General features: G+C 39.7%; 1 protein-coding gene across 7 annotated transcripts in view; it reads right to left on the bottom strand.

Annotated features, from left to right (window-relative positions):
• OXR1 (oxidation resistance 1) overlaps positions 1-25911 on the bottom strand; it is a 270118-nt gene that overhangs the window by 60896 nt on the left and 183311 nt on the right. The window contains exon 1 of one of the 7 annotated variants that reach the window (XM_007437477.2): positions 1596-2058. The exons of the other annotated variants lie outside the window; for them this stretch is intronic. Coding sequence (XP_007437539.2) covers positions 1596-1743 — 148 coding nt within the window. The 5' untranslated portion in view covers positions 1744-2058. Of the gene's footprint in view, positions 1-1595; positions 2059-25911 lie in introns of those variants that run through there. 7 annotated transcript variants of the gene reach the window in all.

Raw genomic sequence — 25911 nt, forward strand, 5'->3', positions numbered from 1 at the left:
TTTCTGGGCAGTTCAGATATGAGTGTGATCACTATCTCCATATTAGAAAAGTTACAGAAGTACATAAGGCTCAAGTAATAGGATTATTTTTAATATGTTACTCATACCCTTCGTTTGGGTAAGACAACAGTGGGAACTGGATACCATAACATGAGTTCTCCTTATTCTCCTACCCAGAGAACAATCTAAGCAAGAAGGCAAAGGCATCAGGTGTGGATCCTGCACTGGGAATCTACCTCCTCTCTTAAGGGCAGGGGACTCATCTTCCCTGCTGTCCCAAAGACAAATAGCAGGAAAAGAGCTACCAAAGTTTTCTGGAGTGGAGACGACGAGTGAGTGATCCGAGGCTGCTAGTTTTTGAATTGCTTCCTTGCCTAATTGTCCCTACTGCAGCACCTGCAACCTCTGGTTCGTCTCAGTCTCCAGGCTAATTCCAACCACTGCACCACCTAGAAGTAGGCCTCATTTCAGTCTGTGGGTGGGTGTTATTGCTATTGCATACTTATGCTCTCCCTCTATACAGTACACTAGCAAGACAGTCCAATAGGCCAGTGTTTCATAAAGTGGGATCCTAGGACCCCTACCCTCTCGGGGGTAAAAATCAAAATTATTTGCCAGCCTAATCTGAAAAATAATACAATATTAAAATTTCATCAAACATCACAAGAAGCGGTGGTGGCACCAAATGCGTCAATTTTAATTTTTAATCTGAAAATATTGATAAATATGGCCTATACAAACAAAAGCTCTTTGGGGGTCCTGCATAATTTTTAAAAGTCGGAAGGGGTCCTGAGAGAAAAAAGTTTAAGAAACACTGCAACAGGCCGTACTGCCTAGCAAGAAAAAGCAAATGGGTGTCAGCACCAGTGGTGACTATTTTTCTTCCTGGCCAGGGCCCTCTCCTTCCCAACACTGCCGTCCCTTCAACACGGAAAGTCTTGGCATGGCTGGGGAAGATGGGCCACCGAGCATCAGAGGAGGAAAGACGGAGAGAGAGAGAGAAAGACCACGGGCATTTCGCAGAACCCCTTCGTGTGCAAAGCGCCAAATGCAGCACCAGAAAGGCGAAGAGGCCTTTTTTTCCTAGTTTGCCCCAAACTGAGCCTCACACTGTTGAGTCTCTCCCTTGCCTTCAACCCACTTCCTCATGCTCCAGCTGCCTCCCGCTTCCTCCTCGCCCCATATAAACACCTCAAAAGACCACACACACACACACACAGCGTCCCAAACGAAAACAGGCCGAATGCCCCAAAGAGGGCTGATCAAACGCCTTGCCCTGTAGAGGGAGGGAGGGCGCGCGCGAGCTGCCGCGGGGGGGGGCGGGCAGAGGGGGCCCACCGTTTCAGCGTCTACAACTCGTCTTCCAAAGGGGTCGAAATCACAATTCTAGGAACTGTAGTCCCACATGAGGGACGGAAGGCAGGCAGGCAGGCAGGCCGGCCGGCCGGGACAGGCCGAGAGGGGTCCCTCGCGTGACCAGCAAAGTAGGAAGCGGGGGACCCTCTCCTCACCTCCGCCGAAACCCGCCGGGCTGGCGGGGCCAAAGCCCCGGCCGTCCCGGCTGGGGACGCGTTTCTGCCGAGCGGGAGCCTTACCGGGCGGCGGGGACGCCCCGTCGTGCTGGGAGTCCTGGAAGTGGACTTGGCGGACGCTGCCCACGCCAGGGACGGCGCTCCAGAGGCGGTTGGCGGTGCCCCTCAGCAGGCGGCCGCTCTTGCCCGTGAAGGTGGTGAGGTACTCCATGGGGGCCCGGGCGCCCTGCGCCGGGGGGCCGGGAAGCGGGACGAGCCGGGGGGTCTACCGCGCTGCGCAGGCCGGACGCGGAACGCTCATTACGGAGCGCCCGGGGCGGAAAGGTGCGGCGGCGCGCCCGGGAAGAAAGTTAGGCAAAGTTGGGGCCGGCGCCGCCCCGGGTCTCCGGCGCTGAAAGGAACCGAGCCGCGGTGGGTGTGGCTGGAAGGAGGCGTCGCGAGGCCGCCGCCCTCGGCTTTCCCAGCGAGGATCCAGCGGGGCCGGACACGTGCGTGAACGAAGGTGAGCCTCTCGCACGCGTCTCTCTCGCTCGCTCTCTCTCTCTCACACACACACACACACACGTAGGCACGCAGGCGCGCCCCTTAGAAGGAGACGCCCTCCTCTCCCGGCGCTCAGGAGCTACAGATTTCTGACTAGCTGAGCTCCAGGAACCTAAGTAGGGTCGGGCTGGGATGGGAGACCACGAAGAAATCTCGGGGCTGTAGATTAGCCGAGGAAACCCCCCAAAAAGAAAATCCTGGAAGAAGGCAAATTTCTTCCATACAGCTGCTGAGAAAGCCACTTCAGTCACCAGGAGTTAGAGAAAGCCTTTGACCTTCAACAAAGATATTGCCCGAATAAAGATGGCACTCTCTCAGCGTCTGAAATAAAAGGCATACTTATTCAGTAAATTAGGTATGGTGATAACATACTTTCCTTCAGTGGGTATCAGGTCTACTTAGAAGTATCTTCTAAGATATAGACATCATATGTGGTACAGAGTGTGCACATCTCACCTCAGCAAAATTCGCTGTTGCATTGTAAGCACAGGTAAATGGAAGAAAATATGTTCATTTAAATTGAGATACTTAGGGGCACTTTTGCTATGCCCTGCAAGATTACATGACCGCACCTCCCCAAGAGTGTGATTCTGTGTGCGCATACTCAAAAGTAAAAGTGAGTTTGGTTATTCTTACTCTATTGCACACTGAGGCTCTCTTCCAGTGGGGTTTGAAGACTATGCTGCTATGCCAAAAAGTTCATAGAAACAGTTTAAAAGCTTAGCAGTCTTTAAGGCATAGTTGAAGGAAGTTAAAGAAGTAAGAGAGGAAGCAAGTCACTTGTGTAATAGTTTGAAAGAACCTCTAGTTTCAAAGACCCTTCTGTACTGGGTGCTAAAAGCAAACAATGAGAGATCGTTGTTGCCTTTAGGAGCTACCAGTAAACCTTACAGAAACATTTGATTGATTGTTCCTTCTGGAAAAAGAATGCAGGACTAGACAGACTTTTTAAAATATATTCCACCAATATAGAACAGAATACAGAACAAAACTGTATTAATGGAATATTGCCCTTCTCTGAGCTACAAACAGAAAATAACAGTAATAATAATTAATTTTAACATAACTGATATATGAAAGACAGTGAAGAACTATAAAATTTTCATGTTGATGGGAGACTTTATTCTCCAGTACAGTAATTCAATGTGATCAGTTCACTAATTCAGTGTGAAGTAGCATTGTCCTTGAACCCATAAAGCTGTTTTGACTTACTTAGATGAGAAAAAGCACTGTATACATGCAAGAAAAACAATTTTAGAACTAATTGCAGTCTCTTACACATTTCCTTTGGACTAAGTCGTACTATGTTCTCTCATGCTCTCACCTCAGAGTAAGTCCCAATGAGCTTCATGTGATGTTTCTGAGTAACTGAGTACAAAACCTAACTTCAAATTTTGACATTCGGAGCTGAACTCACAAAAAAGCTTGGACGTCTCACAGAGGGGAGCGAATATTCTATCAACTCCCCACTACAGTGCCTCCAGAAAATCTAGACCTAAAAATAGAAGATGAAATTATGATTTTATCTGATGTCACAGCACTCTTTATGTCCATAGATACATACAGACATAGCAAAAGAATCCATGGCAGAAGTACTACCCAACACATCTGACGTAGCCAAATACACTAAGATGAAAATACCCAGAATCATGGACCTCATCAACCTCTGCCTCTCCACCTACTTTCAGTTTGATGGACAAATATACCAACAAATCAGAGGAACACTCATGGGATTACCATTCTCAGAACTCATAGCAGAGACTGTAATGCAGCATCTAGAAACTATAGCATTTTGTTGTTGTTTAGTCGTTAAGTCGTGTCCGACTCTTCGTGACCCCATGAACCATATTGCGCCAGGCCTTCCTGTCCTTCACTGCCTCCCTGAGTTTGCTCAGTTTCATGCTCATTGCTTCAGTGATGCTATCTAACCATCTCATCCTCTGCCGTCCTCTTCTCCTTTTGCCTTCAATCTTTCCCAGCATCAGGGTCTTCTCCAAAGAGATCTCTCTTCGCATTAGGTGACCAAAATATCTGAGCTTGAGCTTCATTATCGATCCTTCCAATGAGCAATCAGGGTTGATTTCCTTTAAGATTGACTGGTTTGACCTCCTAGCAGTCCAGGGGACTCTCAAGAGTCTTCTCCAGCACCACAGTTCAAAGGCATCAATTCTTCGGCGCTCGGCCTTTTTATGGTCCAGCTCTCACAGCCATACATTACTACTGGAAAAACCATAGCTTTGACTATGCGGATCTTTGTCGGCAAGGTGACGTCTCTGCTTTTTAATATGCTATCTAGGCTTGCCATAGCTTTCCTCCCAAGGAGCAAGCGTCTTTTAATTTCATGGCTGCTGTCTCCGTCTGCGGTGATCTTGGAGCCCAAATAAATGAAGTCTGTTACTGCTTCCATTTCTACCCCTTCTATTTGCCAGGAATTGATGGGTCCAGATGCCATGATCTTAGTTTTTTTAATGTTGAGTTTCAAGCCAGCTTTTGCACTCTCCTCTTCCACCCTCATCAAGAGGCTCTTTAGTTCTTCTTCACTTTCTGCCATTAGGGTGGTATCGTCCGCATATCTGAGGTTGTTGATGATTCTCCCTGCAATCTTAATTCCGGCTTGTGATTCTTCCAGCCTGGCATTTCTCATGATGTACTCTGCATATAGGTTAAATAAGCAGGGTGACAGTATACAGCCTTGTCGTACACCTTTCCCTATTTTGAACCAATCGGTTGTTCCATGACCGGTTCTAACTGTTGCTTCTTGGCCCGCATACAGATTTCTCAGGAGACAGGTAAGGTGGTCTGGTACTCCCATCTCTTTAAGAATTTGCCACAGTTTGTTGTGATCCACACAATCAAAGGCTTTTGCATAGTCAATGAAGCAGAAGTAGATATTTTTCTGGAACTCTCGTGCTTTCTCCATGATCCAGCGAATGTTGGCGATTTGATCTCTAGTTCCTCTGCCTCTTCGAAACCCAGCTTGTACATCCGGTAGTTCTCGGTTCATGTATTGCTGAAGCCTAGCTTGTAGGATTTTGAGCATAACCTTGCTAGCATGTGAAATGAGTGCAATTGTGCGATAGTTTGAGCATTCTTTGGCGTTGCCCTTCTTTGGAATTGGAACGTAAACTGACCTTTTCCAATCCCGTGGCCACTGTTGCGTTTTCCAAACTTGCTGGCATATTGAGTGCAGCACTTTAACACCATCATCTTTTAGTATTTTAAATAACTCAGCTGGAATACTGTCATCTCCACTAGCTTTGTTGTTAGCAATGCTTCCTAAGGCCCACTTGACTTCACTCTCTAGGATGTCTGGCTCAAGGTCAGTGATCACACCAGCGTGGACATCAGGGACATTAAGATCTTTCTTGTATAGTTCTTCTGTGTATTCTTGCCACCTCTTTTTAATCTCTTCTGCTTCTGTTAGGTCCCTGCCTTTTTTGTCCTTTATCATGCCCATCTTTGCACTAAACGTTCCTTTCATATCTCCAATTTTCTTGTAGAGATCTCTAGTCTTCCCCATTCTATTGTTTTCCTCAATTTCTTTGCATTGTTCATTTAAGAAGGCCTTCTTATCTCTCCTGGCTATTCTCTGGAAATCTGCATTCAGTTGCTTATATCTTTCCCTTTCACCCTTGCTTTTCGCATTCCTTCTTTCCACAGCTATTTGTAAAGCCTCATCAGACAGCCATTTTGCTTTCTTGCATTTCTTTTTCTTTGGGATGGTTTTAGTTGCTGCCTCCTGTACAATGTTACGGACCTCCGTCCATAGTTCTTCAGGCACTCTGTCTACCAAATCTAATCCTCTAAATCTATTCATCACCTTCACTGTGTACTCACAAGGAATATGATCTAAGTCATACCTGAGTGGTCTAGTGGTTTTCCCTACATTCTTCAATTTAAGCCTAAATTTTGCAGTAAGAAGCTCATGATCTGAGCCACAGTCAGCTCCTGGTCTTGTTTTTGCTGTCTGTATAGAGCTTCTCCATCTTTGGCTGCAAAGTATATAATCAATCTGGTTTCGGTATTGACCATCTGGTGATGTCCATGTGTAGAGTCGTCTCTTGTGTTGTTGGAAAAGAGTGTTTGCTATGACTAGCTTGTTCTCTTGACAGAACTCTATTAGCCTTTGCCCTGCTTCATTTTGTACTCCAAGGCCAAACTTGCCTGTTATTCCGATTACTCCTTGACTTCCTACTTTAGCATTCCAATCCCCTATGATGAAAAGGACATCTTTTTTTGGTGCTAGTTCTAGAAGGTATTGTAGGTCTTCATAGAAGCGGTCAACTTCAGCTTCTTCAGCATCAGTGGTTGGGGCATAGACTTGGATGACTGTGATATTGAATGGTTTGCCTTGGATACGCACTGAGATCATTCTGTCGTTTTTGAGGTTGTACCCCATTACTGCCTTTCCCACTCTCTTATTCACTATGAGTGCAACTCCATTTCTTCTAAGGGTTTCTTGCCCACAGTAGTAGATATAATGGTCACCCGAATTAAATTCACCCATTCCCGTCCATTTCAGTTCGCTGATTCCCAAGATGTCGACGTTCAATCTTGTCATCTCATGTTTGACCACATCCAGCTTGCCTTGGTTCATAGATCTTACATTCCAGGTACCTATACAATATTGTTCTTTACAGCATCGGACCTTCTTTTCGCTTCCAGATACATCCACAGCTGAACGTCCTTTCGGCTTTGGCCCAGCCGCTTCACTCTTTCTGGAGCTACTTGGAATTGCCCTCCACTCTTCCCCAGTAGCATATTGGACACCTTCCGACCTGAGGGGCTCATCTTCCGGCGTCATATCTTTTAGCCTTCTAACATTGTCCATGGGGTTTTCTTGGCAAGGATACTGGAGTGGGTTGCCATTTTCTTCTCCAGTGGACCACATTTTGTCAGAACTCTCTGTCATGACCTGTCCGTCTTGGGTGGCCCTGCACGGTATAGCTCATGGCTTCACTGAGTTACGCAAGCCCCTTCGCCACGACAAGGCAGTGATCCATGAAGGGGATAGCATTTGCACACATACAACTAAAAATATGGATCTGGGATGTAGACAACACCATCATAAAAAAGGAACAACTAGAGAAGACACATAAAACAATCAACAGCATCTTCAAAGGAATATAATTTACAAGGGAAGAAGAAAACAACAACACACTACCCTTCCTGGATATTCTCATCAGCAGAGGAAACAACAGCGAATTAGAAATACAAGTCTATTAAAAAACAACCCACCCTAACCAAGTGCTCCATTACCAAAGTAACAACCCAACCTCCCACAAAAGGAGCTGTGTAAGAACATTATTCAGATGAGCACAAATGCACTGCAGCAATCTAGAACAGCAGAAAAAGAAAACAAACCACTTATACAACATCTTCCAACAAAATGGATATCCACGCAACTTTATCAAAAAGTGCCTGATCACTCAACTCACTGCAGCACAACCAGCACAAGCTATGAAAAGGATAACACTGCCATACATCAGAAATGTCTCAGAAACAACCAACAGACTTTTACAGCCACATGGCATCACCGTAGCACACAAACCAACTAAAGCCCTCCAAAATATCTTAAGTAAACCAAAAGGCCCAATAGCCCAAGAAGAAAAAACAGGAGTCATCTACAACATACAGTGTAAGGGCTGTAACAGCCACTATGTAGGACAGACAGGCAGAAGCGTAGCAGAGCACAGCCATGAATACCAACTAGCAGTCAGAAAAAATGATGAAAACTCCTTAATCTCACAACACATGGACAGACTCAGCCATAGTTTCAGCTGGGAAACTGAACATCCTAGACCAAGCCAAATGCAAAAATGCTAGGGAATTCCTGGAATTCCTTGAAGCTTGGCATTCAGCCATCAATAGACACATAGAGATAAACCACATTTACACACCATTCAAAAGAGACAATTAAAAAAAAAACTAAGGAAACAAAAAGACCAGAACACATCTTCTCCAGCAGCCAACACCCAGATAAGGAAGGATTAACACCAGACAAATGATCAAGCAGAAAATAATCCCCTAATCAAGGACCTGCCAAGGAGAAAACTGCAACCACAACACTGGCAGAACAAGCTACTTTTTATAAACCGGGAGCAAACCCCACACTCACTCTCACTGATAATGTTACCTAGTTGGGTAATGAAACGTCTGCAAGCAAACAACCAAGCTCGGAGAGCACTAAGGACTCTACAATCTTGACATTCCCTATTACTTTCTTCAGTTCTGATAAGCAGCTAAGAAATACACTGCATAAATAAAGTCATAGTTTATAAGTCTAAAGAACATTATGAGTGTTTTCTTAAAACTATGGAATAGTATCTAGGTTTTTCAGGTAAAGTCTCCTGATGACTACCTAAAATTCAGCGTACCACTGCCTTCTTCCTAGATGTGTTGTGATATCTCTGTCTAGTCAACAGCCCTGTGATTCCTGAAAATTTTTTAGTCAAATACTAACCCAGTGCAACTTGGTTCAATTTTTAACTTCAGCCATGCCACCTCACATTTTTTTAAAATTTAGCACCAGATACATTTACAGCAGGCAGAGGCCAACGGATACAAGCTTTGCCCCTTTGTTCTTGTGTACAACATCTATGCATTTACAAAGGATTGGGGCTTTGCTCTGCACCTGCCATTTTGGATATGTTCCTCCCACCCCCCCACCCCTGATGGCTTCTTCCTAGATGTGTTCTGATATCTCTGTCTAGTCAACAGCCCTGTGATTCTTAGCACTTAGTCAATCTCTGGCTAATTTCAAGAGCTAAGTAGGACTTAGATGCATGGATGGAGGGAATTTTAAGGCTACAGACTAGATTGGAAATAATAGAGGGAAGCAATGGCAAACCATTTAAGTAACAGTGAGGCTGCCTTAACAATTATTATTGTAATACAGAGATTTGCAACATCATCCAAAACAAAGGCTGGAGAATAACATGCTTCAAAAAGTGGGTAGTGCTAAGAGAAAAACAATGCAATTTAATTTACATGTAATTCAAATTACAACAATGCATATAATAATTTTTAATTTAAAATTAAAATGAAATTTAAAAGCAGAATATGATTTCCCTCCATATATTTAGTAGTTTTCTTCTTCTGTCGCAGTAGTGTTTACAATTAGACAGAACTTTTGAAGGCCCTGAGGTGGTACATGCAGCCCTGGAGTTAAGGTTGTATACTCCTTGGTAATTCCTTATAGAGGAAATAGAAGATGGGTGTAAACACCTAAGAGGTGTACCAGCAGCTAATGTCTGCAGAAAGAAATAAAGTTTGAAGCACAAAAATAACTTAAGCTCACAAAGGAAGTTAACAGCGACAAAAAGGGGATGGGATTTATCTATATCAGTACCAAGAGGGAGGAAAAAGAAGGGATAGTCTCCCTGCTTGGAAAAATGGTATGGTGATAACATATTTTCCTTCAGTCTTCTCTGCAAAGGGGAACTGTGGTAAAATGGATTCAAGGAGAACAACTGACACAAGGAGAAAATGGCAGTCCAAGGTAAGTAATGAGACAGTTAGGATGCTACCATAAGAAAGTTCCACTCTGAAGGATATCTTTAATTACATCTCAGAGTCTTGGAGGAGCTTCAGGTACATCTTGAAGGGTCCTTCTGTGCTCCTTCTTTGAGAAATGTTAGAAAATGCATGGAACAAATGAGTATGGGCTCATGCCAAACCAACCCAATATCCTTTTTCAAGAGTGACTGCACAATGGATATAATGCACTTTTATTTCAGCAAAGCATTTCCCATCTCCCAAGAGATTCTAGTAGAGAAGATGACAAAATGTGAGGTGGACTATACTATCATTAGATGGATTCAGAACTGGTTGGATAATCATTCCCAGTGAATGCATTCATGTTTCTGCATCAATCTGGAAGAAAATGTTGAGTGGCGTACCACAGGGTCCATTTAAGGTCTGTTCCTGGTCATTTATAAATGAAATGTATAGGGATTTAAAATATGATTATCAAATTTGCAGATGACACAAAGACAGGAGGATAGCAAATACCCTAGAAGAAAGAAAGTTCAGGAAGATCTTACCAACCTGGAATAATGGGCAAAACCAGCAAGTTCAATGTCAATAGGGACAAATGCAAAGCCCTTCATTTAGATAGAAAAATCAAAGGTATCAAAATTTTGATATGAGAGCCAGTTTGGCCTAGTGGTTAAGGCACCAGGCTAGAAACCAGGAGACTGTGAGTTCTAGTCCCGCCTTAGGCATGAAAGCCAACTGGGTGACTTTGGGCTAGCCACTCTCTCAGTCCAACTCACAGGGGTGTTGTGGGGAAAATAGGAGGAAGGAGTATTAGTTATGTTTGCTGCCTTGAGTTATTTATTAAAATAAAAAAGGTGGGATAAAAATATTTAAAGAAAGGTATGAGTATAGGATGGGGGAGACTATACAGGGCAGCAATTGACTTGAAAAATATGTGGGTGGTTTGATGATTACAAGTGTGATGCGGCAAGAAGGAAGGAAAGAAAGAAAAAAAAGGGAAGAAGATGCAATCATAGGCTGCACAACAGAATTATAGCATCAGGTTCAAGAGAACTCATTGTACCCCTCTATTCTGCATTGGTCATATCATACCCAGAATATTGTGTGCTGTTTTGTTCACTGTGTTTAAGGAATGACACTGACAGACTGGAGCATTCAAAGGAGAACAACCAAAATTATAAGAAGCCGGGAAGAAAAAACTTAGGAGGAGTAGTTGAAAACGTTTAGCTGAAGAGAGGACTGGAAAGAAATATGAGATGCTAACTTCAAGTATCTGAAGATGGGGTAGACTCGTTATGATTCCATAAAGTAAGACAAAAACAATGAGTGTAAATTACAACGAAACAGATTATGAACAGGCATCAGGAAGATTTTTCTAACACCAAGGCTGTTCGACAGTGGTGCATTCTGCCTAGCTGGAAGTGTTTAAATAGACTGGATTGCTTATCTGCTGGGAACGCTGTACTAGTGCATTTCTTCACTGGGCAGGGGTTTGGATTACAACCTTAAAACCCATGTGCTGTGATCGTATGATTTATGTAATTAGGACTATCAGACCTCTCCTGCAAAAATCTGGAGGATCATTAGTTAGAAACAAAGGGTTCGAAGTTTTGTGTCTGTTTCCTGTCATTTCCTACTTTTTTTCTTTTCTTTTTTTCAGCCCAGATCTGGTAGCCTTCTTATTGTATACAGAGCTTTGATGTGGGAGAATGAACTAATTTTTGCTTGTATTGGTCATGCTGCTAGGTGAGGACTCAACTTTTCCTATACTGCAGTTGGCAGCTGAATAAGACTCACCCAGGCAAGAGTTATCCCTGGCCAACGTGCCCTATTTAAAGAAAAACTACAAGAAATGTAAATGAGTCAGACTATTCTACAAGACAAATAGCATGACTTGGAAATGTTTGTAATATAGAATTATTTGAATTATGGGTTCCTTGCAATGTATATTGGCCTCCAAAACTGCAGCTACTGCCTCTGGGTTACAAAAGTCCAAATGGAAGCAAAGGGATACTCAAACTCTACACTAATATCTAGGCGTGATCTAGATTTTTGTATCTGGGATCAGTTAGCCCCATTCAAAACCAATTTAAATAATTAGATAAAGTAGAGTGGCCAGGGCTTCATATGCAATTTTGATTTATTATAAAGCTTCTGAGAAAAGCAAGCTATAGCACCCATTCAAATACCTGGTTAACCTGATGGGTAATCCTTTTCTCACATCTTCTCTAGCCCCTTTTTCTTTATTATTATTGTTGTTGTTGTTGTTGTTGTTATTATTATATTTTTATCCCAACATACCTAATACTCCTGCCTCCTGTTTTCCCCCAACAACAACCCTGTGAGGTGGGTTGGGCTGAGAGAGAGGGACTGGCCTAAAATCACCCAGCCAGCTTCGTGCTGAAGGGAGGTCTAGAACTCAGTCTCCTGGTTTCTAGGCCAGCACCTTAACCACTAGACCAAACTGGCTCTTTATTCTGAACATAATACAGAAAATATAAGAACGGGATGAGGATATGGGGATTGTAAGTTGTTTTCCAGAAAGGCCTTTCATCTTTAGCAGCTGGACGGCAGGCAGAAAAACAGCGTTGCTTAACTTCCCCCACCCCCATTTATATATTTCATAAACTTACGGATAAACAGTTGGAAAAAACTCACGGAACTTTGTTTTTATATATGATAACAGCAGCAAGGCTTTTATATGCACAGAGGTGGAAAGTTAAGACATTACCTACAGTGGAGGAACGGATGGTGAAGCTGATGGAGTTGGCTGAGATGGCAAAATTGACTGCTCTGATTTGAGATAAGACCTTGTGTAAATTTAATGTTAACTGGAAACCTTTTTTGGACTTTTTGCAGGAAACAGAAAAAAATGAAATTATGTTGTATGGATTTGATGATTAGAACTAATCCATTAATAGAAATAATGGAACTTATGTTGTAAATTTAGAGTAAGAGTTTGATGTATATTGTTATTTATATCTGATGCAAGGAGGGTTGGAAGTCAATTCTTTTTTTCCTTTGTTCCTTTCTTTTTCTTTTCTACACTTTTGATCTTTACTACTTTCTTTTTTTTCAATTTTCTTTTCTTTCTTCTTATTCTTTCTATTAATATTAGTTTTTGTTAGTTTTTATTAGTGTGTGTGTGTGTGTGTGTGTGTATCCATCTATCCATTCATCATAAACTTCTATGGCTGAATTTCTCCTGCTTTATTCTGATACAGGAGACCTGTCAGAGAAAAAAAATCTAGAAACCTTTGAGGATGGTTATAGGCATTTGTTGTCTATCCAGGTTTAGATTTTCCAGCAAGAACAGAAATGTTACACCATTATTAGACTATCAGCAAAATGGGGTAGCATATTCTTCTGCAACATAATGAAAATTTACTTACGGGGTGTACATAAGCGTTATTATCAGCCCTTCAAGGTAGACTAGACTTGAACACCAAAGCCATGAACTACTTTTATTATAGGGTTACAGTGTCAGGCCTAGCCCAAGGAATTCCAAGAGAAAATGCCAATTCAGTCCAGCTATGTTTATTAGCTACAACCTCTAGCAAGAATCTTCCCAGACTAAAACCCCAGTTCCCAAAGTCCTCCAGCCACAACAGTGTGAATTCCTCAGGGAGGTGCCAGTCTCATCCTCTTGTTCCTCCCACGCGGTTCTGGTGAGCTAAGAAAATATTTATTTCCCTGAGCTTGGCCTTCATAATTCCATTCCATCACATACGGTAACAGAATCTTGAAACTCTGAATGTGCCTCTCCCCTCCCTACCTTTATCCTAAAGAGAACTAGGGAGGGTCCAGTCTAAGACTCTTTCTCAAATTACATTCCTACTTTGGATTTAGATTTCTCTCCTCTGACTGTTGCCTTGGTTGTGGCTCTTCCTCCTCTTTCTCAAGGTTATTCTCACCCATTACAATTATTTTCACAATTTACCTATATGTGTGTGGGGCACTTCTAACACCTTACTCTTACCAGATAGATTATGTACACAAAATCATAATGGAATTACACTGCACTAAACAATTTTAAAAGTGGTTATAATACTTTTTAAAAAAAGAAAGCAGTTTAAAGTCAATACATAGGCAGATCAGACCACTGAAATCTAATATATAACTGTAGCCAAACTAGCCTGAAATAAATAGATCTTTTAGGTCTCTTTGAAAGCGAACATGGCAGAAGTGATAGGAAACAATGGGAAGGAAATTCCATAATGAAATATCCTGTTAAATAAGTTGTGATTCTCATCCGGACGGTACCCTTGCCAAATTAGAGACGCTCGTAGGGTCCAGACAAACATGGCAAACAAGACACCTTAATTCCTTGTTGCTGATTACATATGAATTTAGATCTCAAGAGTGGAAAAGTCTGCGGCCCAATCATCTTCGCCCCATATATGACTGAAATTAGATCCCTTTAGTCCTGTAACTCCGTGCACAAGTGGTACAAGGTGAAAAACCTGGCCTTTCCTTGCAGTGAGTTCTCCTGTCCTGAGAACCAGCAGCCCGAGGGCACTAGCATGCTGGCCAGTCCTAGGTCATGCTATCAGCATGTAGCAGTAACTACCTGCTATCCATACTGATAAGGAACTTTTAACTTTAAATGCTACGTAAAGGGCTTTTTTTTTTTTTTGGTCATGTGCTAGACTTCTTACCAGGTAAATGAGCCTTTTATTATTTGCTTAAGCCATACACACTGAATTGTGTAATTTTGCAGGCTTTAAAAAAACATTTAGCATGAAGAATGGATATCAACATATTGCAGTCTCCTGCAAAATCTCAAGTAAAATCACAAGGGTTTTTGTCTCTCAGTTGTTTGCAAGAAAATTATTCTCTTCACTCACATTAAGTTCTTCTGCTGAAATAAAGAAAACTGGGTTGGGAGAACTCTCAGCTCTGTTCAGTTCTGATACTTTAAACATCCTGGCTTAAAATTCCTTAATTCTAAATTGTCATTCGTTTGCACCTGACTTCCATTGGTGATTTACATGATTACAGTAAAAAGGAAAAGAAAAATAGATTCCACAAACCTATACAAACAAACCAGTACTGTAGTTCATTCCATATCCTACCCATTCCTTTTAACTCAGCAAGTCAAAACCCAATATAATTCAAGTAATGCATATCCACAGAGAAATGTCATGACTTTCAAATGTGGTAGTTGTTTTTGGATGTCTAAGAATAATTTCCTTGGCTATTATAACAAGCTCTGCAGAGCTAGGCTGCCTGCCTGTGAATCAGACAGTGCTCATATGTTTTCGATACATAACTCAAAATATAGAAGTGTATACACAGCATTAAGGAAAAGGTTAATTAACATGCTGAAAAATGCCAGTTTAATATGATGCCACCACAGGTAGCTTGAATCTCTGTGTTAAAAGTTGCTGTGCACACACATGGCACCTCAAATAAGACAATGTCTTATTTAACCCTAACCCTAACCATATGTAAGTCATATGGTTAATTGTTAACTCAATAACCACACCTTCTATGTAACACTTAAACGTACATGTAGAGTAAGACTAGACATGGCAGTCCTGTATGAAACCTCTCTCTCCCATACAAATCCATGAATGACATTCAGTAAATTTTTCAAGCCGTGCATATCAAATGTAATTTAATAAACATTTAAAACATGTTATGGAAAACACACCTTCTGGAATTCTTTGCAACCCCTTAAAAGACAGCTCTGCTGTAGGTCACATGACCAGGAAGGAAAAGGAAGAAAGTTTAAAATGGAGGTGTTGGCAGTCTTCTGAGCCACTGTCCAATCCTCTCTCCTACAGAAATGCACTGGGTTTTTTTTTTCCGGAATATTTTTCTCTGCAGCCCACAGCTTGAACTCAGTCTTTCTTTTGCCAGCTTCTCCCTCCACATCAAATTTAGTCTCAGTTCAGTTTTCAAAGTGGTCCTGGTGCTACACAGAGTCCTGACCTCTTTTACATAATGTTTTCCATTAGTTTGGAAAGAATAAAAATGGAGGCCTTTCAGTGAAGAAATCGGGTGACTATAGTTAATTCAACACACTTTGGCAAAAAGAAATCATACCTTAAACAGTGAGTAAACATAGTTATTCATTCTAACATTTATCTGTTTATTATTTATTAATTCAATTTGTATAGTCTCCCATCTCACAAAAATGACTCTGGGCAGCTCACAACGGTTAAAACAGCACCAGCTTGGAGTTGTTCTGAAAAGAAAACCTGGTCTGTTACTCTGATTTTTATGAAGAAAAGGCAGAAAAACATATATTACTAGTAATAATAACTTCCAGTGATATCATACTGGCTTATTCTTTAAGATTATACAGAGAACCAGAGTTCTAATTTATTTTACTTAAATAATTGATTTAGTTGCCCATGCAATGCCTGGTATATAGTTGCTCCTTAATGGGATGAAGACATAGGGGAAGTCAAAATAATTATATTAGGAAAATATTATCCTGACTACAGACTATTGATTTTCCAGGGTTCTACAATAATAGATAAAATACTGTACAGCAGTGCAGTATTACATCATGTGGATTGTTAGAAATCTGATCTAAGAAATGGGAAAGAAAAAGAACGTGTCAACAATCGCCACATGCTCATTCCTCATAATTGTATGATTTGTCTTATTCTGAATATCCACATGATCTGCAGACTATAAATGATTAGGGTTGAGCCTTTGGAAATGCATATTTTTATGTCAATAGACTACTGAAACAAATTATTTTTTTATAGCTCTTTACCAACCCAGAACTTGCCTTCACTAACTTTTGGATCATTGCCTGATCGTTATATTTCTGTTCATTTTTACTTTTTGCTTCACAAAAGACTGCTATGGTCTAATCCGCCCTAGATTTTTTATTTTCTGAAAGTACAGCTACATTTAATATTTTAATAGTAAGGTGGAATAGCCATTGTTACCTTCTCCTAACAGCCTCTGTAATTTAACATCAATTCGAACAGAGCTGAAGCTAATGAAGCCTGCAATCCTGCACTAATTTAAGTAGGAGTCAGAATCTTTGGATTTAGTTAGGCCTATTCTTTTAACATAGAATTGTGCAAGGAGCCTATCTAACTGCATTGTGTCTTCGCACAGAGTGCAAATGTTAGGACTCCAATATCATAACCACAATTTTTCTCATTTTTTCAGTTTTGTTTAATATGTTCTGAAGAACTCAAAACATGCTGGATTATATTCTGACATTATTCTGACACAATAGCTCTCTTGCTTATTTTATAGCCACAAACAAAGTCAGATATAAATTTATAATGTAAGACTTTGATCTCCAGCAAGATAACACAAATGTTCCAGTCTCCTTGTCAAAATGCATATTATAAAATTGAAATTATTCTGTTTTTATAGGAAGCCAGTGTTTTATTACAGTAGTATTCACTTACTTGATGTATATTCTGGTTTACCCTATAGACATAAATAGCTTACCATAGTTTTCCTAGGTGTTGTACTGGTTGCCAATAGGATTTTGAACCCAATTCATAGGGCTGAGTGTCCATAAAGCCTTATCTCGTGTAGCATCTAGATACTTCTAGAACTACTGTGCCAGATGTGATATTGTGCATCCAGTCTGAACACTGAGCGAGGGCCCATGCTTTGGAATACACTTGGTCCCAGCCTTCCTTTAGCCTTGGATGACCGTGGACAACCCTTTGTGCTAATATTTTGTTATCCTTTTATCATACTGTATTTTGTGCTGCTGATGTTTCTTGTTTTATTTTACAGTGCCCAGAGTCAATATGATTGAGATGACTGAGAAATAATAATAATAATAATAATAATAATAATAATAATAATAATAATAATAAAAAATAATATAATGTTAATCATTGTCTTCCAGTAGATTCACAATTAAAGCCTCTTGGAACAGGGATGAAAGAAAACAGAGATTAAAGAAAGCAAAACAATAGCCAAAATATCCAGGCTACTTAATAAGCAACTAGTCCAAAAAGTAATCCAAAGGACAATTCTTTTTATAGTCAGATATCTGTTAAATTAGTCTATATTACTAAAGAATTTTTGCAGGCTGGACTGGGATAGAGCAAGGGAATAAGTGGAATGTATGTTCCAAATGTGGTTGTGATTCTATCCCTGAAGATGGCCATTGGTCCACTGATTAGCACCAGCTTTTCAGGCTTCAGACAGGAATCTTTCCAATCCTGCTTCAAGATGCTAGGGATTGGTCTTCGGATCTTTTCCAAAGCATGATTTACAACTTGAAGTTTTCTATTTGACTCAGAAGTAGGTACATCTTACTCCTGGGTCTTAAAATTCCTTCCAGCTAATCAGTAACAATTGTCAAGTTGGAAAAGATACTACCGAATAGGAGGATTGACAGGGAGAAGAATCAATCTCATTTGTCTGCAAGGAATCTGAAGACAATGCAGGGTATTTTCAAGTCCTGCTGATCAGAGACTTGTGTATGATTTGAGAAATTTTCCAAGTCTGTCCAGCAATGTATGCCAAGGAAATGTTGTGAAATATGAGGCTGATAGACCCAGTAGAGATGGCTAAAGCTCCACATAGCCTTAAAAATAACCCAGATGGGATTCCACAGCAGATATTTAGTAAGATAAATCTGTGCTGAAATGATTCCCTCATAGAAGGAACTCTAAAAAGCATGATAAAGCTTCTGTTCAAATCTTACCATCTGACAGTGACAAGATGGCTATCCTTGGGCAAGCTTTACATACATATTTTGTTTCAATTCTTATTTTCAGAGGAAAAATAATGCATTCTACTGGAACAAATATTTTACTCAGACAAATTCCTGAATGGCAAACAGGAAGCTATATTCCAAAAAGTCTACAAGCTAGGATTAAAAAGTAGACAAGCCTTTGGCAAAACCTAACGTTGATTAAAATAAAAATAATTGGAGGGGCTCTGGGAAGCACATCCTTAGCTTTGAGGGAACACATGTGCCCGCAGGCCCCAGACTGAGCACCTCTGCAATTTCTGGAAGATGAGACAGCGTAATTGGCATTCATGCGGTAAAAGCAATTCTGAAATGAGATTTTTTTAAAAAAAGATGTTAGGCATAGGGAAGTATTAACACAAAATACCACCCTGGAATGGCTGACGTGTCCTAGAAACTACAGATCTACAGTGTGCTTTTTCTGTGTGGTTACTATGGCACTCCTCAGAAAGAAAAATGGCTGCTTTCATGAGCTAGTCATGGCAACAGCCATATTTTTTTCAGTATTTTGTGGCTGCACAACATTTTGTTTTCCCAAAGGCAAGATTCACAGCGGCATCTGGCATCCAGCCAAGTGCTGGTAGTGTACTTAAATGGTTTAAACTGAGTACTGAGTACCATTTACTAATCAATCAAGGATGAACTTCCCTCTATCCCAAAATCTTCAAAACATTTTCCTCTCCCTCCAGAATGATTTCCTTGCTCAACTTCACCTACAAAATTGAATTCAAGTATTGATTGTGCAGCCCAATTCTTACCAAGTTTTCTGGTAAGTAAATTCTGTGGATTTCATTAGGATTCTCACTTAAGTAAGCATACACAGACTTGCAACATTAAAAGTTTCTTAAAATAGCAGCAATATTTTTAGAAAGCCAGATCAAACATACCTTTCACTTGTGAGCAGAACATTGCTGTTGATATCTTCAGAATGACAAACACTAAATGCTATATAAATGAATGTTTAGCAGATGACCGTTCTGCCTTGTAATTGGGCTCCAGGCTGCAGACAAAATGATTCGCTGCTGCTGTATGTCTCCTGTTCACGTGAAGTGCTTTAAGGTGTGGGGTGCCTGTTTCCTTTTTTAGGAAGCATGCTCTCTTAGCTTTAATGATTCAGTCACCTCACTGGACTGACTCCAACATTAGCCACAGGAAACGTGTGTGGTTACAGAACGAACTGAATTAGTTACAGTTAGTTCTATAATGCATTAGGGCATCAAACCCTATTGAGATCCATTACTAATATGAACATTTATCCCGAAGAAGCAAATCAGTCTCCTGCTTGCTTTAATAATTCAAGGACACATCTCGACGTTAGCACTAAACTGAAATTCAGTCTCTGCAGTTTCCTGGGGAGTCACTATACTGGATGCAGAACAGAGGAAAAGCACTGGGCTACATTCATCTAAGTCCATTATTTTCACCCAATGAAAACAGTAGCAAAGAACCAAGTGGGGTAATTAGGGTTAGAAGCTGGTTTGGAATGCATCACAAACAAAACTCAACTGACTTTCCCTTATTTTTGCATAAGCCAGATATTATTCCAAGGAAGAAAAAGGGAGCATTAGCTCTATGCTAAGCCAAGGACAGCATTGCATCTTAGGATATTCCCAACTTAGACGTCTGGGTCCTATTAATTGGTTTTAGTACTTAAAGGCCCTAGAACCAATACCATCATAGGAACATGGAAAGCTTTTCTGCAGAACAGTAGTATAGATGCTAAATGTTAATGGTTTCTCAGTTCTCTGGCAGACCTTTCTCATCATCTATTACTTGATTCTTTTAACTGAAAATATCTAGGATTGAATGTGGGACTTTTCCATGCTACTTAGGTCCTATACCATGTACTTTAAAAAAAAAAAAAAAAAGGTCCCACCCTATTTTCTTATATGCTGAATGGCCTTTCAGTTAGAATGGTCTTCTAAGGACTCAAGAAATGTGGGAATGTCAGAAAGCAGAGCATGTTTTTGGGTAATTAATCTGTCCTATCTCAGTTTTTTCTTAAAGTGCCCATATAGAAAGCTGGATGGCAACCTTATACTCAGTCTTCTTCATATGTGCATAAGCTAAATCTATGGAAGTTTGACTGAGGCTCATGTATATCATACCTTTCAAATCTACTAACTTTACAGGATGTAGGATGGCACTATACATGATTGTGATTCATCAACCAGCCAGCTAACATTTTACATTTTACCCCATCAGAAAAAAAACCCCAATTTACAGATTACTGTCCCATGAAGTGCTTGGCACATTTGAAAGTCCTCTACTAATGGTCAATACAGTTACTAGTACAGAGAGATAACAAAAGGCAGATATAATCATTGTAGAGATAGTAGGAGATAATATACTATAGGTAGTAAAAGACTTCAAGTCTTTAGAATCTGAATGTTACAATGGTAAGAGTTCAAATAGACTACATTTTATAGCACTTTGATACTATTTTGCACTGACAACTGCATCGTAACATTTGAAAAAAAATCTACTGGATATGCAATTCTGATTTGCATATTAGTTCAGATGGTACAAATCAACCCTGTTCATATCCATATTCACCAAAATCCAGTTCCCCTAAATACTGTATGAAACAGTAGTCATAGAAATGCATGAGGCAACACAATCTAATTTCAGATTAGTCATACTCAAATAAATATTGTGGGTCAAACTTGAATTCTGTTTTAAAAAATGTAAATCACATTGAAGTCAAAGGTGTTAAAGCTGCTCCAGTATACTGCAGTTTTTCCAGGTCTTTTAATGTAAAATACAGTTACGTCCCAATATCAGACTTATGTTCTGTATGGGTCTCAATCACTTTTTCTGTACTCATGTGTCTCTATTTTATTTATTTATTTAAATTTATATGGCTGCCCATGTCAGCATTGTAACTCTGGGCAGTGGACAGCAATTAAAAAAACATAAAATAACAATGACACCCCAATAAACACATAAACAGCCAAGGTAAAAAACCTGTCTAAACCATCAACACAATCATCCCACAGGCTCTGTCACATATTCCAACCCCCATGCCTGGTGGCAGAACCAGGTCTTCAAAGCCATTTCCACCTATCCATGTTACTAACAGATTGCATTCATTCAGAATGTTTCCTAATTTCACCCCAAATATTGTTCTTCCATTACTATCATTCACTGTAATGTAGCATGTAAATATCACTAGTATATAAAACCCTGCATTCATGCATACCCACACCAACACAGATGACACCAATTCATATTACATGACATCTTCACCTTCACATCCCTATATCTATCCACCAATTCTCCACAGAATTGGAGGATTCACAGAATTGAAGGATAGACCTTCATTCAGATCTATTACATCCTTCCCTTTAGTTTCACACACATTGTGTTTTTCTTTCATTTCACCTGTTAACTCATGCTCTTTACCATTTACTTCTCTTTCACTCTAAGTCACAATCTTCCAAATGCCATGGTTATCACCAAATGGACCCATAGATAGTGACTTCTATCTGCTAATTATAAGGACAATATCAGTCATTTTGGCACATTTTAACCAAGATGCCAGGATGATAATCATAGCCCTGTTTTATTCCAATGCTCGCTCTATTCGATGCAAACCTGGATTTAGAGACTGTTTCAAACCAATGTACTGTTGCCCACATCCCACCAACTATGAGGAATATGCAGTGCTTTGACACACACTCAGGATACTTCAGTGCCATATACTGCAAGATTTAGTGACATACAAATGAATTTTTAAAAATAGGCTACAATTGCTCTGTATCTCCAAGTGCAATATACGTGCATTTTGTGTTCACCAGTTTTGACCATTTAAAAGTTATTTATGTTGGAAGTAGGCTGTTATCTCATTAAATTTTTCTTGTTAATTGAATTTTGGCAGCATCTCCATGAACAATGAGACAGCATTATTTGAAGAATTCCCACTAAACCATTATTAGTCCTTAGATATGCAGAGGGGGAGGACCAACACGGTAGAAACAAAGCAGTAAGAAAGAAACTTATCCTTGGATTTAGCAGGGTCAATCTGGGATTTTACTGAGATAAAAATCAAAATAAAATATACTGTTTTGGAGAGTCAAAAGAATGCAGCCTCCCTCCCCCGCCATCTTACCAGAAGCCCCAAATCAAGAATTTATATGTGCATTTAAATGTGCTGGACATTCAATTGTTCTGACATAAACAACATCATCAACAGCAAAACAAATAACAGAATTAGAAGCCTCATTACTTTGAAGTTGGACTATTCCCATGTTCTGTACTTGGGGATGTCCTTGAAGTTGGTTTCTGAGTACAATTCAAGGCTACGGCTTACGAAGTTTACTTGGCTTCAGTCCAGACTGTCTCCTCCAGAGGGAACCTACCCAACCCTTTGAGCTTATTATGAAGGGATGCTGTAGATTCCTCTTCCTCTTCCTAAGAGAGGACAGTCCCTAAGGCAGGTGTTTTCAGTATATGACTCCTCCTCTTTAAAGGATGCTGCCACCTGAAATCCTGTTTTTCCATAAAGCAAAGAAGACCTGGCTTTTTAGGAGAGCGTTTAAAGACTAAGAGCTGCAGTATGGGTATATTAATATATTCTTGCTTTTTATATCCATTTTACATCAGTGGTGTTGCTGGTTGGGTTTTATCATTTTAATGTGAGGTTCTCAGGGTCTGTGGAGCTGGGCTGCACAAATTTCAATAAATGACATTCTTTTTTACCCATATAATTTCTGACTCTATTTCCAGCAGACATTGGGAGATGGGGTGGGGTAGAGGAGTGTAGTCCGTTGCTTGACCATCAACTGAAGATGATTGACAACAGTACTGTGATAGTACCTTGTCATCTTGCTTTATATAGCAAAATGTTTTTAGCTCCTCCTTCCCACAAACAGTGTCTGCAGTATTGGTCTCCCAGATGAAAGATTTTACATAAGGCTTCAAAATACAATTGGGAGAGTTGAAAGAGATAGAAATATCCATTGGAAAGAAATAGGTCTACTGGATTAAATGAGACTTGCAAAGCCATTGTTGCCTTCTCAGTAGAAAGCTGATCAAAACTGATCCTCTGGTCATTTTAAGCTCTCATAACTATGTGCTGTATTTTTATTGCTGTGAAATTGGGAATTTGGACTAAAGACAGCTAATGCATACAGAAAGACTGCAGATCCCTTCCATTATCAATTGTCAGACACTTATTGTGGCAACTGCTAGCCAGATCCTTTCTGAATGACTTTGAAATACATCCAGAGTCCTGAAAAGACAGTTGTATAGCCTCTGCTTGAAGACCTCTACAGAAAGAGAGTCTCGGGGAATTGATCCTATTAATGAACTGCTCTTTCCATAAAGAAGTTTTCTTCTAAAGTTAAGTCCATCTTCTTATAACTTCTTGTAGAACATCCTGAGTGGCACTGAGGGCATGAGAAGGATTTCCTGATTTCTAGGGCAATAAAAAATAAGTGTTTTTGCACACTACATATGCCCAAATGTGATTAGTTAAGTTTTTGTTTACTGTGTGGTGCAACCTTCAACCTGTATATGTGTAAATCAGAGTGGCCAATCATGCAGCCCCATACCTCCTTATGTTACCCCTTGAGCCCAGCCTGATTACACCTGCCCCAAACCAGTAGCATCTTTTCTCAATCTTTGAGCTAAAAACACTCAAAAACGGTAATGTGTGCCTCAAAATAAAGATTGCACTAAAATAAACAATTTAAGTTTAACATACTGTAGTTTAAGAAACAAAAACACCCATCTTCCCAAAACCCAGCAAAAAATCAGAAATCTTAACTTTAAGTATACAATAAGACCTTTTTATTGGAGATACCAGTGTCTTGCTCTCTGTAGCCAATGTCCCACTACCAAAATATTCATTGCAACACTGAGCCACCAAAAAGTTCCCATCCATCATTTATTCCCATCTCTCATTTAAGGCTTAGCATGTAATGCAAATCCAGCCAGTTACGGATTAGGATGCTGATGGAATTAATGTTCCATCTGTACATTTCTAAATTATTTCACACATTAAAAATATCAGTTTCTAATGACCTTCTTCTGAAGGAAACTGGGTTAATGCAGCTTCTCAACACTTTTGAAAATGTAATGTGTTTAATTGTATTCAGAGCTCAAATATTCATACCTGAAAACAATGACACTGGGAAAGCTGATTTCAGATGAATTTAATAAAAACTGAATAGGTAAATCAAACAACAAATAGAGCCTACAATTGCTAACATGCTTTTTTATATTATTTTTTCATCACTTCTAGTTCCATGTGTCCTTTCCAGTAGGGTTCTGTCAAATGGATAGAATTCTGGCAGGTCAAATGCTAAAGTAGCTGGAACAACTGTCACACAGAAGCAAACAAATAGATAAATAAATTTTAAAGGCCTATTTTTATGAAACCCTTCAGAAAATAGTTGCAGCCTGACAGAGGGCCCACTCAGTTTTAATTAATTATATTTTGATTAATTTCTACACTATTGTTTTTACTTTTAAATATTGATTGCAGCTACCCTGGAAAATATTAAACTGAAGGGCAGAATATTTTGCATAAAACAACAATTTAAAAATAGAGGACATTTAATAAAAGGAAGATAGCATTTACATAAACACATGAATTCAATTTCTGTCATAAGATATCTTGTCAGATTTCTAAAAAATAAAACAAAACTGAGAAATTAAAAACATATTTTTCTTATTTTGTTGTGTTCCACCTAGTTACTGACTGCTGTCAATTTGGAAGAAAATCAGAATTGTCTGTAACTGTAGGCATACAGTCACTTCTGTAGAATCAGGTACCAGACTGAATAGGGTTGCTGATCACATGAAACAGCTTACATATCTGTATCATTTAAAATCAAGCTCAGCTTTTATGTATTGACTGGCCTACATATTGCACTAAACCACGTTTTGCTTATCTATTGTCTATTCGATAGACTCCTATTGACTACTAAATAGACCACTATTTGCCACATTCATACAACACAACCTATTAACAATGGTTTACCAATTATGATCTCTGGGTTCACACAACAGGCTAAGCCAAAACCTAACCATGTTATGGCTAAACAAGCTGCGTGAATCCGAATATCTTCAGATACCAGACAAACCTAGTGCTTTAAAATCTCAATTATTTGAATGCAGTTGACTTAATTATGGCCTCAACTTTCTGATGAACGAATGGAACTTAAAATGTTGAATTATAGCCACTGAAATGACTTCTAAGTAAATAGATTTAATTTTTATATTCTTAAGTTGCTACATGTCACACCAGGACATGCAGATATTACTAGTAATGAGATAGTTACAAATCTGAGGGATTAACTGATTAATCAGGAGCCTGAGAAAGTAAGCTTCTAGCATTAAACAGAAATGGGATTATTTTTCCATCTCTTTGTAAAAATAAATAGCAACAGCGCATTTTGCCATCCTCTTCTTATCCACATGATAGAGAAATAAAAAGGGGCATAATATTATTTATACACAGTGAAAATTAATTTCTATGAAGCCCAGCACAAAAATATACAAGTTTAAGTAGTAGAGAAGTAATACAACTCAGGCTTACAGGAAATGGTTAAAGTATTTCAAATCAACATATTTTGTTCAGCAATGAGGAATAAAAGGAAGCAAGAGTTGTGGTTAAACAAAAGAGGAAAA

This window comes from Python bivittatus, unplaced genomic scaffold, assembly GCF_059951505.1.
Source record: "Python bivittatus isolate LINGU-HERP-01145 unplaced genomic scaffold, Pbiv_v1 ctg000590_np1212, whole genome shotgun sequence".
NCBI classification, from domain to species: domain Eukaryota; kingdom Metazoa; phylum Chordata; class Lepidosauria; order Squamata; family Pythonidae; genus Python; species Python bivittatus.